The following is a 14,480-nucleotide window of genomic DNA, read 5'->3' as shown; positions in this document are numbered from 1 at the left end:
AGAGTAAGTTAAGAGAGACTAAATGATAACATAAAAAATAAGTTAAATTAAGAGACTCTTCTTCTTTTATTTTATTAAACTTTTTATATTTACATAGAATATTAAACTAAATCGAAACAAGCGAATTCATAACATTACTACTATATAAAACAAACTATTACTAATAGCAGTTAATAATGGGTCCTATAAAAATCAAAGTGAATATACAAAGAACAACCGTAAATCTAGCTAGATAGTTAAACAAATAATTAAGAAGAAGAAGATGATGATGAATAATTTAACCATGGGTGAAGCCACCACCACCCCTGCATCGATTAATGGCATTGCAGCCACGGTTGTAATGGTTGGCAGGAGGACCCGGTCTACAATTTTTGGTGGTATTATCTTTCTTCGAGCATGAAATTCCATTCTTTCCCATTACACCGTTCTCTATCACCTTATTCTTTGATTCAAATATCTCCATGTTGCTCTCTGAATCTATCTCAAACTCTTGCTTTACTTCCATGCACTTCCCTATCGTCCCATTGCATGATGGCGAAGGTATAGTCTTTGTTATCGTGCGCATTCCAACCACCGCCACAGTCATGATAGCAATGCAAGCCACGATAAGAGCCAAGTGAAGTGAGTAGTTTTTGTTGACCATTGTATTATTATTAACTTTGTTAGGTACCAGAGATCAAGAGTGAAGAAGATGAAGATTGAAGAAGAACGTTGCAGAAAAGATTTTGCAATTAACAATGAAATTGGTATTTTTGTATCATTATTCAATGAAATAGAAGAAGTTTTATATTGTACAAGAAATGGGCCACATAAACCCTATATGTAGAACTCAATCCTGACCCAATAACTAATTGATAACAGATTTTCTTGCTTAGTCAAGTTATCTCAGTATTACTATTGTTTATACACTTAACACCCCCCCCCTCAAACTCATGGTCGTTTTAGACAAGACCCTGAGTTTGTTCTTGAAACGATCAAAGGTGGGAAGGGACAGAGGCTTGGTCAAAAGATCTGCAACTTGGTCTGTGGCTGGGATGTGAACTACAACAAGCTGATTGCGATTTACTCGCTCCCGTACTGAATGGAGATCAAGGTCAAAGTGTTTGGTTTTGTTATGGAGGATAGGATTGGCTGTGAGCATGACAGCACTGATGTTATCACTGTAAATCACAGGAGTGTTTGAACATTGGAGTCGAAGTTCAGTGAACAAGTTCAATATCCACCGAAGATCTGTTTCGGCTGCAGCAATGCTCCTGAACTCAGCCTCAGCACTGGACTTGCTGACAGAATGTTGCTTCCTACTTGCCCAAGAGACCAGATTGGTGCCAAGATAGACACAGAAGCCAGTAGTGGATCGACGGTCATCAACGTCCGAGCCCCAATCTGAATCTGCAAAGGCAAACAAAGTCAAATCAGTACAAGATTGAAAGAAAAGTCCTTGATCAATGGTACCTGCTAAATATCTCAAAATTCTCTTAACACACTTCCAGTGTGGGAGAAGAGGTTTATGCATATACTGAGAAACTTTATTCACAGCATAAGCAATGTCAGGCCTGGTTAGAGTGGCATACTGAAGGGCTCCAACAATTGATCTGTAATGAGTTGGATTATCAAATACATCACTGCCATGAGCTGAAAGTTTAGTACTAGTAATCATGGGAGTAGGCATAGGATGAGATTCATGCATCTTAGATCTAACTAAAAGGTCTCTAATATACTTTGATTGTGATAATATGTAAGATCCTGATGTTGTTTTTGTTGCTTCTATGCCTAAAAAGAAATTGAATTCTCCCAAGTCCTTCAAAGCAAAAATGGAATTAAGTTGGGATATAAGTTGAACAATCTCAGAATCACTATTACAAGTAACAAGAATATCATCAACATACACTAAAACATACATAGTAGAAGTTTTAGTAAATCGTACAAACAAAGAAGGATCTGACCTGGTATCCTGAAAGCCAAATCGAGATAAAGTGGCAGCCAATTTAGTAAACCAGGCTCGAGGGGCCTGTTTCAAACCATAAATTGACTTATGAAGTTTGCAAACCTGATTTGGGGAGCCTTAGGGAAAAGAGGGAGGTTGTTGCATGTAAACAGTTTCTTGAAGGTCACCATTGAGGAAAGCATTGTTGAAATCGAATTGTCGAATTGGCCAAGATTGAGAAATTGCAAGTGTTAAAATGATACGAATGGTTGCTGGCTTGATGACAGGGCTGAAAACTTGATCATAGTCAATTCCTTCTCGTTGATGAAAGCCTTTGGGCACTAGTCGTGCTTTATATTTGAGAATTGTTCCATCGGGATGTCGTTTGATAGCAAAGACCCAACGGCAACCTATCACTGTGCTATTTTTTGGTGGTTCAACCATTTTCCAAGTTTGATTTCGATGCAGAGCAGCCAACTCCTCCTCCATGGCTTTGTCACCAATCGGCATGAATTTCTGAGAATTATTTGTGAGAAGAGGAAGATTGTTGGTCATGGTTAGGGTTTTGGAAGATGTGATTTCTGGTGAATTTACTTCTGGATCGGAGTCTAGCTCTGATACCATGTTAGGTACCAGAGATCAAGAGTGAAGAAGATGAAGATTGAAGAAGAACGTTGCAGAGAAGATTTTGCAATTAACAATGAAATTGGTATTTTTGTATCATTATTCAATGAAATAGAAGAAGTTTTATATTGTACAAGAAATGGGCCACATAAACCCTATATGTAGAACTCAATCCTGGCCCAATAACTAATTGATAACAGATTTTCTTGCTTAGTCAAGTTATCTCAGTATTATTATTGTTTATACACTTAACAAACTTACTAGTAGAAATAAAGATTAAGAATATTATTGATCAAGTGTGATAAAATTATCACGTCTAATACTGCTATTTATAATAAAATATTGATATATGTAGTGTATAAATTGTATACCAAATCTTATTATTAATTTGAGATACATTCTATTTTTATTTTAATAATTATGAAATTTGAATATAGTTACATGTAATTAACTGTTTTATGGATATGTATGTTTTTTTGGTGACACCATTTCCGTGCTAGTTCTGGTCATTAGAATGAGATAATAATAATCGAGATTATCTTAATTAGTTACTAGAGATATCATATATACTCATTATTTTAGGAAATCAAATTCAAATTATTCTTTAATTCACGTATTTAATTTTACAGTAGATTAAAACTAATCTTGATTTATTATTAGTAGTATAAAGAATATATATGTATTTTATCTTAATAACTTAGACAATAAGTAACAACCATTATTTGAGGAATAATAGATAAAATATTATCCACAATATATTATGGGAAACTACATACAAAATTATTTGATTGAGATTTAATATGATTTAAAATATATCTTATTAAGATTTGGTATGATTTTAGATACGATAATACATTATTTTCTCATTCAATCTTCTATTATCTACAAATTTTGTAGCAAAATTTGAAATTATTATTAATAATTCAAAATTTCACATAAAAATAACTAATTATATATAAATTTTTACTATATCAAAAACCCTAAACCTTATAACAAATTAACGTATTATAATAATTAAGGATGTTATGGTTTTATATGATGGTCCTTTCTACTGTGTTTGTCTTTTAATGTGCCCAAATACGAGGAACAGGGTCTGTGTCTAGACAACAAAATCTCTATTGTGGCTGAGGACCCCATAACAACATTTTCAAGCCTTAAACTTTTTAAAAGCTAATTATTTAATTACATGTAAATCAAAATAAAATCTTCATTCGTGCTTAGCTTACGGACACAAAAAATTAAATTAATGTAGAATAGGTTGTCTAAACTCTAAAGTAGGAGATATGCCAAGGACGATTCGATGTCCGGTTTATCTTTACCCATCCATGTTAATTAGTTCTTCACCAAAAATTAAAATAAAATAAAATTCTTTTATTTTCTTTATTTAATTTTTCGACCAAAAAACAATCATTTTCTATTATTTTCTATGTATGATATCATTCATATATCTTTAGTCGAAAACATAAATTTTATTAGATAAACCGAATTTTAAATAATAAAATTTAGAGGTTAACAATTTAGTCAAGATCAAATAATACACCCATCACAATATTATTGGTAGACAAAGGGATGGACAACATAATGTTGGTCATGTTTATTCACACATACACATAACTACTTTATAAAATTAATCTCTTAAATTAAATTCTCTATTAATATCTAAACACTAACTACTCTATATATATTCAGTTCACTTCATTTCTTTCCCTTATTCACTTCACAAACACACATGGAAACTGAGCCAACTTATTACGGCGGCATCAAGAGCTACTTGAGGAGGCGCTGCTACCAACGCGGCAGCTCCGGCAGTGGGGGAAGGAAACAAAGGTCATAAGGTGGTTGAAAAGAACACTTCTAAAGGTTAGATGGGTAATTAGATCACCTTTGAAGATGTTGATTAAGCTTAAGAATGTTTATATGAACTTCATGTTAAGGTTAGCCGGCAACATAGGATCATTGAACACTCAGAATAATGTTGTGTTTGGTGGGAAAAGGATCCCAAAGCTCCTCAATTTTCTATGCATTTTTCTGGTGATGCTTTTGAGGCAAGGCTTATATATGAAATTTTCAAGACCTTGGTTGCTTCTCATGAATTAAATCCCATGTAATAATTGTCAATTTTTTTATTCTCTTCTTTCTTTTCTTTTCTTATTCTTCTGTTTTTTTTTTTAATTTATATGCGATTGCAGTTAATTTTATATGAAGTTGATAGTTAAGAATTGTTAGATAATAATTTAATTAAATATGTTAAATTATTTAAAAGCTCTTCTCTTTCACCTTTATATAATACTATGTTTTATAAATAAGTCTAAACGTAATTACTTTTTATACTATTGTTTGAAAAATAATAAATTTTATTTTTATGTAATAATATTTAATCACAACTTTTTTGATTTTGTTCATGTGATTGAATAAATTTTCCTTCATCTGTATGGGTTGAGAATTCTTTTTCCTTTTCAAATTCTAATTCATATTTTTTTTATAGAGAAATCTCTAATTAATAATAAATAAGATCCTTTTTAAATTGTATTTAAGAAATTTTTTGGTCTAGATAAAAAAATAATGCCGCTTGATTATTATCAAACTGATTGCAATTTTTTTTGTATATAAATTTTATCAAAAGATATTCTATTTCTAATAAATTATGAACTAAATCAAAATCATTTTTAACGAGTCTATAAGAAGTGATCCTATTTTTTCATAAGGTGGACTTAGATTTATGTGTATTATTGGAATCTATACTATTAATAAGTCAGTCGTTAATTATTTTTGTCTTTTATTATTTCCTCTTGCCTTTTATAGTATAATCTGAAGTAATTTTATTTCTAAGAGTAATACAAGAAAATTCATACACTCTATTTGTTTAATAATATAAGCGATCATATAGAGCTAGATGATGATTGACAATTGGACATATATATAATATATGATATATACTATTATTTTAGGGTAAGCACATCAACATCCGATCGAGCTTTATTAGTATATATTCAATCATGAAAATAATTAACAATATATAATGACGTGTTGCGAGTTAAAAATAATTGACAAAATAATAATTTGTAGTACTAGTAACATAATAAATAAAAAAGAAGAAGAAAAGGAAATTGTAGGTGTAAGTTACCACAACTCTAATTCACACAACAAGACTGCAATTTGTAACTGCTAATTCAGAACTTTCAAGGAACAAATCCGCAATAAGTTACAACAAATAACAAAGGTAGCAATGAATCCAATCCATTTCAAGTTACAATAAATGGCGGGTAATCATTATGCAGGGTATGAGGAAAAGTCGCATCCAAAAGTTTATAATATTAGAATTCTATGGCTGAAATCTATCAAAACAATATAACAATAATTTAAAACCCTAATCACAATTATAGTAATAGCCTTCATAACGCAAAAGTGTCTACAATGGCTGAAGATAAGGATCAATCATAGCATCACGTACATTATCAGAAGTAACATGTTTTCAGTATCAATTAACTACCTTATTATTAATAAGAAGCAAGGTTACGCATTTATAAAGTTAATATATATAAACACCTTATGGAGGATATATAGCAATTATATATAAAGAAAGAAAGAGAAAAATAATGGATTGAATTGAAACCTCGGAGGGACTTTCAGAGGAAGAAGGAGATTGGGCGGAAGAAGAATGAAGGAGAAGAGTGAAGAAGATAATCAAGGCCAAAGCCATGAAATAAGAATAGAGGAAGTAACCAATAAAGTATATGTACAATGTGTACAATGGGAATTTAGAAATGTTCAATTCAGTAGGATATCAGATATTTATTATTTTTGGTACCCGGATAATTATTCTGGATAGTATGGATATATTGTGTTTTAAAAATTAGTAATATTTTATCGTGAATATTCATTTTTTAGCTCATATTGAACCAATAAATAATTCATTGTACACATTGTACAAATACTCCATTAGCTTTATAGCAGGATTCATAAGAATAAGAATGAGAAACGCAATATAATTATTTATGAAAAATTCATGTTATTTAGTTCGTTGCATGATCTATCTATATAATACAGTTGATCACTTCAGTACAGGAAATTTGGAATATATCCTTAAAACACTTGCTTTCACTTAAATTCTAATATTAAACCTATTTGTAGGGCATTTTTATTTCCTCCAACAATTCAATTAGAATTGCAAATGGGAGAATATAATCCTTTAACCAAAGTACTCCCAATTTCTCATTTATTTCAATTATTTTTATTTTTATTTTTATTTTATTAATTATAATTAAGTATGAAAATTAAGTTAATTTAATTTAAAAAGATTTGAATTTTAATTGTTGAATTTTCAAAAATAGAAGAGAGAAAAGAGAGAGAAGTTTTCGAAGATTTGGAAGAGAAGAGAATTAGTTAGGTAGTTTTGAAAAAGTAATTTTTAATTTTTTACTTTTTACTATTAAATAAAAAATTACTAAAAGAATTTGATGAAATTAACAAAAAATACTAGAAATACGTTTTCTTTATTAGAAGTTTATTATCCACATTATCAATAGTTAAAATTTAAAACGGCTGTATAGGAAAAAAATATGTTTTCATGTAAATATAATAATATTGCTACATTGGCCCCAAATATTATTATTTTGGACTAGCAATCAATAATAATTTATATTCATATTTACAGAAATTGTTTATACATAAAATATATAATTTGCACAATTGCACTTATATTTACTAAAATTTTATACAGGGTTTTTGAAATATAAAGGTTTGGTTTGATAAATTTTTTATTTTTCAAAAGTAGCTTATAAAAGTTATCTTTTAAAGGTTAACTTTTTAAAAGTTGCAGTACCTGCGTTTGGTAAAATCAAACTAAAAAAATTACTTTCGATAAGCATAAGTACCATAATTGTGTTCGATAAAATAATTTTTAAAAGTAAAAGGACCATAATAAATGTATATATAATAAAGAATAATTCCTTTTTTTTAGTGTTAATAATTAATAAGGATAATTTTAGATATTTATTATTATATATAGGATTATATTAGACTTTTTAATTTTGATAAGTACAAGCCAACTTTAAAAAGCTTCCGTACATTTAAAAGTTGCAATCATAAGTACACGAATTTTTAATTTATCAAATACAAAACGAGATGCTTTTGTTTTTTTTAAAGTAAAGATTTTCTCCAAAATATTTTACCAAACCAATGCTTAGTTTGGTGAAATTTTTAGTTTTTAAAAAATGTAGCATTTATATTTGATAAATTAAATTAAAAATGACTTTTAATAAACACAATCAACAACAATTATGTTTGATAAAATAGCTTTTAAAATTTAAAAATATTATAAAAGATATAAATTTAAGCGTTAAATTTGAAAATTAGTTAATATATGAGGTTATATTAGTGTTTTGTCGATTTTTAGCAAATCGATGGTGGTTCGATTCTAATGGTCTGAGAGCAAAACCTACTCCTCTTTCACAGGTACCAGTTTTTCTATAAGTGCATCAAAGGTCCTCGAATTAGACGAACATCAAAAGGAAAACGAGTTCAAAAGGTGCAAAAGACTGAAAAAGTGTAAAATAAAGATTTCGAAAAATAAAATTGACTGAAATTGAAAAAGGAATTGTAATGAATTTAAACAAAGTGATAAAATGCCTTCAATTGAATCAAATGACTTTTGACATGGAAATTAAAGATGTTGAAGAGTAAATTTGACATGGAAATTAAATAATGCTTGAAAGATAAATGTGCTTGAAAAGTAAAGTTTGCTAAAACTGTAAATTTAAAAAATAAAGACATGGAAGGAACCTTACAGAAATCAAACTCGAATGCAGACTCAGGAATTCACTGGGGATATGAGTGTGCTTGAGTATATTTCTGGAGAAAAGTTCCAACCCTTATGCCGTACTGCTTCCTATTATTTATAGTCCTCTTTCCATAACTGATCACTAAAGAATTCGTGCCCCTTCATGTGCGGAGATTAAGGTAACCGTTCTTGCTCTGTTGCCCAAGAGCGTTACTTAACAAATCCTTAATTTGAATAAGTCTTCGATCCCCTCCATTCGTGCAACTGCTCAATTCTTCATTTGAGTATCTGCTCGATTTACCAAGAGATCGAAATCGAACTTATGCTAAATAATTCCCACTTAATATTTGCACATATATCTCTTTTAGTCCCTGCTTCCATCTCGACACTCTACTAACTTTCAAATTGACTTAGTCTTTCGAAAACAATTATTTCGACTAACAAATTGCCCCCTAGGATTAATGTGTTTGCTTTCAAAGCCGCTCCTTGAAAAATAAAACACTTAATCCTAATCCAGTCTTTAATTACTTTAACCAGTCATAATGGCCATTTTCCTTTTCTATCAATTCTGACCCGTTTGACACGTCTCCCACGATTCACAGTCTTCCTCTCTCCACTACTTCGCCTTGTTTGCAAAGTTACCTCCTTTCTTTTTGAATTCTTTATGCAATAACGGTTAAGCCGAAAAATCCCCCCTTTAAATTCAAACTTCTCATCTTTGCTTAACTTTCTCGAATTCTTACTCTCTCGACCTCTTTTGCATTTCTCCTTCTTGTGTGACCCCTATCTTTCATCCTTTATTTTTCTTTGCCCATCAATGGCTGCTTCTTCATCTCACATCGCTACTTGGGACAAAGGCAAACATCCTATGATGCAACCATCGGCTCCTCCGGCCTTACACATACTGAACCAGATCAATGATGAAGTCATTGATGACCCACAGCTCCAACTCGATGATCCCAGAATCCTTATCCCCTTCACTGTAGGCAATGACACCCACTGTTTTGTTGGCCCCATTGAAAGCATGGAAAGGGCGAACAAGCGACTTCTTTACTTCCCCAACGCTTAAGGAGAAGACCTATTGATTAATCAAGACCTTGACATCTCCTTTTTTACCAATCAAAAATCCTTCAGAAATAACCCTAAAGTCACCCCTCGTGGAACCAACTTTACGGCCTGGCATGAGCGTCTTGCACCAGTAAAGAACGCTGCTTGGGGGACTCTTGGGATTCAGGATCTTCTACGACTTTCTCACTTCACTCCTTCAACACTTCCCTGGATGATTGGGGCCGTAACTTATTTCTGGAACAAGACTACCAACAATTTTCACCTTCCTTGTGCGATGATCGGTATGTCACTTCTCGATGTCACTGCCATCACAGGGCTCTCAATTAGCTCTCCAGATTTTACCTCTGATATACAACTTAAACAGCAATACAACATCGCTCCCATGACTTCCTACAACGACTTCATTGCTCACCATATGGGCAAAGAGAACAACCCTGTTACAGATGATGAATATGTGGCCTTTTTATTTTATTGGTTAAACGCAATAATCTTATGCTCTCGAAGTTTTCAAATGTAGAAGCTTTTCCTCCCTCTTGCCGCCCTCCTCTATGAAGGAAACAACTTTAATGTGGCCAAGTTACTTCTAGAGCATATTTTCGAAGAGCTCGGACAGTTTGTCAACTGTCTTTAAAACAATTACTTGATTAGTACGGGAGGTCCTCTCTGGCTTCTCCAACTCTGGCTAAATGCCATTTTCGAAAAACATATGATAAACCCCAAAGGTGGCGTTTCGGACAAACAGCATATCGATGGCTTTTGATTAGCTAATTTCAAACCAAATTTTCCAGAAGCTCAATCGGATGAAAATCGATTTTGGGTTGTTTTTTCCTTTTTCATTCTTGTAAAAATTTATATAATGAGGACCTCAATTTCACCCCCTTTTTACATCAAAATTGTGGTCTTGTTTGGCTTGAACGTCTCCTTTTCCCCAATGACACCAAAGAGAGTGAACTTACCAACAGAAATTGGGCAGGCCTACTAGCGGTACAAGTGATCCCAACAGGGCTACCTCAACACAAAAAGGAACGTTTCAAAGCCACCCTGTATGCCCCTCACTATGCAGCCAGACAACTAGGCTTCTCCCAAGCTATCCCAACTCCACTCCCCAAGAATAGCAAACCCTTCTGCCCTGTCACTTTGGCTTCGAAGAAAGAACTTGATGTTTGCCTCTTGAAGAATAAAAAACAAAGAGAAGGCTATAATCATCTTGCTTATGATCGTAGCTCATTCATTACAAAATCTTGCTTTGACTGGTGGACTACTTACTATTCCAAGTATAGCCGTACTTTAGATGAAATCAAGAGTTCTGTTATCCGAGCAGTTCCTACTGCTGAGGGCTCTCCCAAGAGGCCTCTGAAAAAAAGGAAAGCCGAAGCTAGAACTTCTTCACGACAACCACAAACGAAAGGTCGAAGAACTACTTCGAAGACTTCCAGAAAGGTAACTGTACTTTATTTATATATATATACATTTTCCCCAACATTCTTCGGAAACCATATTTGCTTACAATCCTCTTGATTTCAAAATTTCTCTAGTTACAGTTGCAACCGTCAAGCGAGAGTTCTTCTGATGATAGTGAACGCTCCATCGAAAATCTCCTTGCTGTATCCTCGAAGTCAGATTATACAATTGATTCGAATTCGAGCTCTCAGTTGATTCGAAGAACAAGCCTCGTTCCAATAATATCATATTGTCTTCAATTATATTAATTTAATCAGAGTAAACCTCGACTGATGTATGTTGTATTTCAGCCTGTCACTGCTGCTCAATCGATCACTTCATCTCTTGCACCTGACCAACCATTTCAACAACATCAACAAGATTTGGAGCAGCAAGCATCTCATTCATCAATTCAAACCACTGCACCAACTTCATTTGAGACCTAAATAGTTGATTTAACAGGAAGACATGCTCACCATTCTCCAATACAGATCTTAAGTATCGAAAATCCTTCTCCGCTAAACCAAGTTGAAACCTCAATTGGATTCCAGGTGGCTCCTAATTCTGACTCTCCTTCTCGAGTCGCTGAAACTATTGCCCCTGATTCAGATTCTCCATCCCGAGTTCTGGAAACCATCCTTTCACCACAAAGGATTCCCAGTCCACCCAAGGATACTGAACTCCTAACTTCTCCTGGTTCAAGAGCTGGAGATCTGGGCATAGTCCCTGAATCCACAGATGCTGACCTGCTTACACTAGTTACTATCCTGAGTCGAGTCATTCAGGAGGATAAGGTGCCCATTTCTACCAGCGCACTTATAGGTCCTTCTTCATCCAATTTCCCGCTTGAGCCAAGTATTAGTGCTCGAGAACAACTTTTGGCCCTTCTCAAACTTTTGGATCATCCACCCACTAAATGGACAAATAATGCAACTTTAAACCCAATTCTGTCTGATATCCTGAGTTCATCTCTTGAACTTCAGGTTCCATCCCAACACTCTGCTATAATCGGCCAATTCATAAAAATTGCTAATAGGTGTGTATCTGCTCAAGATAAGCTGCAAGAGGTCAAAGATAAAGTAGCTAAAATTCGGTCTGAATCAGATAGCTACACTGTAGTTCTCCAACCTATTAAAGCTTCCCATGAAGAGTTCAACTTAAGTATCTCTCAAACCTTTTCTGCTCAAGCTTATTATGACAAGGAAGAAAGAGAACTTGAGGCAGAATTAGCTCAAATCAATGAAAAACTTGCCAAAATTCGGAAGAGAAAGGCTGATATAGCAACACCTCTAGCCACTACGCAACACAAGAACCAAAAGCTCGTACAAGAAATCCATTCCATTGAGGCCAAACAAGAAGAATGTGAAAAACAACTTGGCAAGGCCCAATATGAAGAATACGAGCAAGTCAAAACACTTTCGGCTCTGGATAGTGAAAGGATTAAGCTACGTTCAGATTTATCAAAGCTTATGGCGCGTTACCTTTCTCCTCCTTAGGGTTCAATACTTGTAATGATTTTCTTTTGTTTTTAACCTCAAACTTATGCATTTCAATTCTGAGTTAACAAAGAAAGATATGGCTTTAAATACTTTCCATTTATTGAATTAATTACATTTCCAGATTCGATATTTTTGACTCGATATGCGTTTTCAGAATATAATCCAATTACTTGGAAAGGACACTTCCAAGTATGGGACTATTTGCCAAGAATTCTCGACTTCTTTTTCATTGGCAAAATAACTTTCAAACCAACTTACCTATACTAAAGCATTTTTCTTTTACTCGACGGTTGTAATTTCGGGCAACATTCTCTTTTTGCCTAATCACGTTTTCGAGCACCAAAATGCGCTTCGAGTCTAACTCATTCAACTCATCAAACATTTCATTCCAATAATCATCGACTAGCAAATCGTCTTGCTTTGACCCCCTTAAAGTGTTAAGATTGATTTCTAATGGTAACACTGTATCATGGCCATATACTAATTTATAAGGTGAAGTACCTGTCGATCCCCTTGGTGAATTTCGATAAGCCCACAATACTTGTCTTAAAGTTTCATGCCAAGTTCGGGGTCTATTTCTGATTTGCTTTTTAATCAAACTAATCAAAATTTTATTTGCTACTTCAACTTGGCCATTAGCTTGTGCATAATAAGGAGTTTAAGTAACCATATTAATATTCCTTGAAGTTGCAAAATTCTTGATTCGCTGACCAGTAAACATAGTCCCTTGGTCAGTACTCAATGTTTGAAGAATTCCAAATCGATGGATTATATGTTCCTCGATAAAATCTATTATTTCATTTTGCCTAGCTTCTATTAAAGGAACTGCTTCGACCCACTTTGTAAAACAATCTATTATTACCAGAATAAATTTATGATGTTTTGATGAAGAGGGATGAATCAATCCAATCAAATCCAAAGAACATCCTCTAAACGGCCATGGCTTAATAATCAAATACAACTCAGATGCTGGGATTTGTTGTATCGACCCATGCCTTTGACATTCTTGACATGCCTTTACGTATTCAATACAATCTTTTATCATTGAAGGCCAATAGACATGATTTTGATATAATACCTATTTCATTTTCATTCCAGCCTGATGAGCACCACATATACCTCTATGGACTTCATCTAAAGCAATGTCTTTATCATCTTGACTTAGACATCTCGAAAGACTCCCATCGATTCCCTTCTTATACAACTCATCAGCCATTAAGACAAAATTCATTGCTCGCAATTTTATCTTTTTATCGATTTGAGTACTAGGATTCTTTAAATACTCAGCAATGGATTTTCTCCAATCATCATCTTCCCAATCATCTACACATAAAACATCTCTTTCATCTACACGTACCAATATTTGGTAGATATTTGCCAACTTTCTTAGTGTTTCTGGACCTATCTTGTACCTCGAAGCAATTTGGGCCAACTCATTAGCGATTTCATTCTGGATCCTTGGGATATGGACCAGTAAAACTTTTCGAAAAGAAATTAACAATTCCCAAGCTATTGCCAAATATTTTTGTAACCTCTCATTGTTACACTTGAACTCTTTCAATAATTGTTTTAAGACCAATTGAGAATCTCCTAAGATTTGGACTTCCAAAGCACCTTTCCCAATCAAAATTTCCAGGCCTAAAATTAAAGCTTCATATTTTGCCATATTATTCGAGCAAGGATATTTTAGCTCGAACAGAAATTCTGATGGGATTCCCGCTGGTGACACAATAAGAATTCCTACCCCTGCACGATCTTTGTGCTTCGATCCATCAAAATATAACTTCCAATAATCAACTTTAACATTGAGTATATTTGCCCCCTGGTCATTCAGATTGTTCGAGCTATCTACTAGAAAATCTGCAATAACCTGACCTTTCACAACTTTAGCTAGTATATACTGCAAATCAAACTCTGTCAAAGCTAGCATCCATTTTCCCAAACAACCTCGTAACATTAGAAAACTCAACATATATTTGACAAGATCAGTTTGTGCAACAACTTTCATAGGTTTATCTACCATGTAACACTTCAATTTCATGCATGCGTAGTATAGGGATAAGGACAATCTCTCAATTGGGGAATACCTTGCCTCAATATCAGTCAAAACTCGACTAAGGTAATAAATTGCCTATTCATGTCCATT

General features: G+C 33.3%; 1 protein-coding gene and 1 pseudogene across 1 annotated transcript; one reads left to right on the top strand and one right to left on the bottom strand.

Moving 5' to 3' along the window:
- Nucleotides 278-643, bottom strand: LOC107647244 (rapid alkalinization factor-like). Its single transcript, XM_016351345.1, has one exon. It carries the CDS (start codon nucleotides 641-643, stop codon nucleotides 278-280), a length of 366 nt encoding a protein of 121 aa, XP_016206831.1.
- Nucleotides 4,278-4,738, top strand: LOC107647245 (annotated as a pseudogene).

Source organism: Arachis ipaensis, chromosome B06, assembly GCF_000816755.2.
Source record: "Arachis ipaensis cultivar K30076 chromosome B06, Araip1.1, whole genome shotgun sequence".
NCBI classification, from domain to species: Eukaryota; Viridiplantae; Streptophyta; class Magnoliopsida; order Fabales; family Fabaceae; genus Arachis; species Arachis ipaensis.
Note: the sequence above shows the minus strand (reverse complement) of the source record. Positions and strands in the feature narration are given on the sequence as shown.

What these genes read in the sequence shown, in the direction of transcription:
- LOC107647244 (XM_016351345.1), bottom strand. Translation starts at nt 643, where the DNA reads ATGGTCAACAAAAACTACTCACTTCACTTGGCTCTTATCGTGGCTTGC.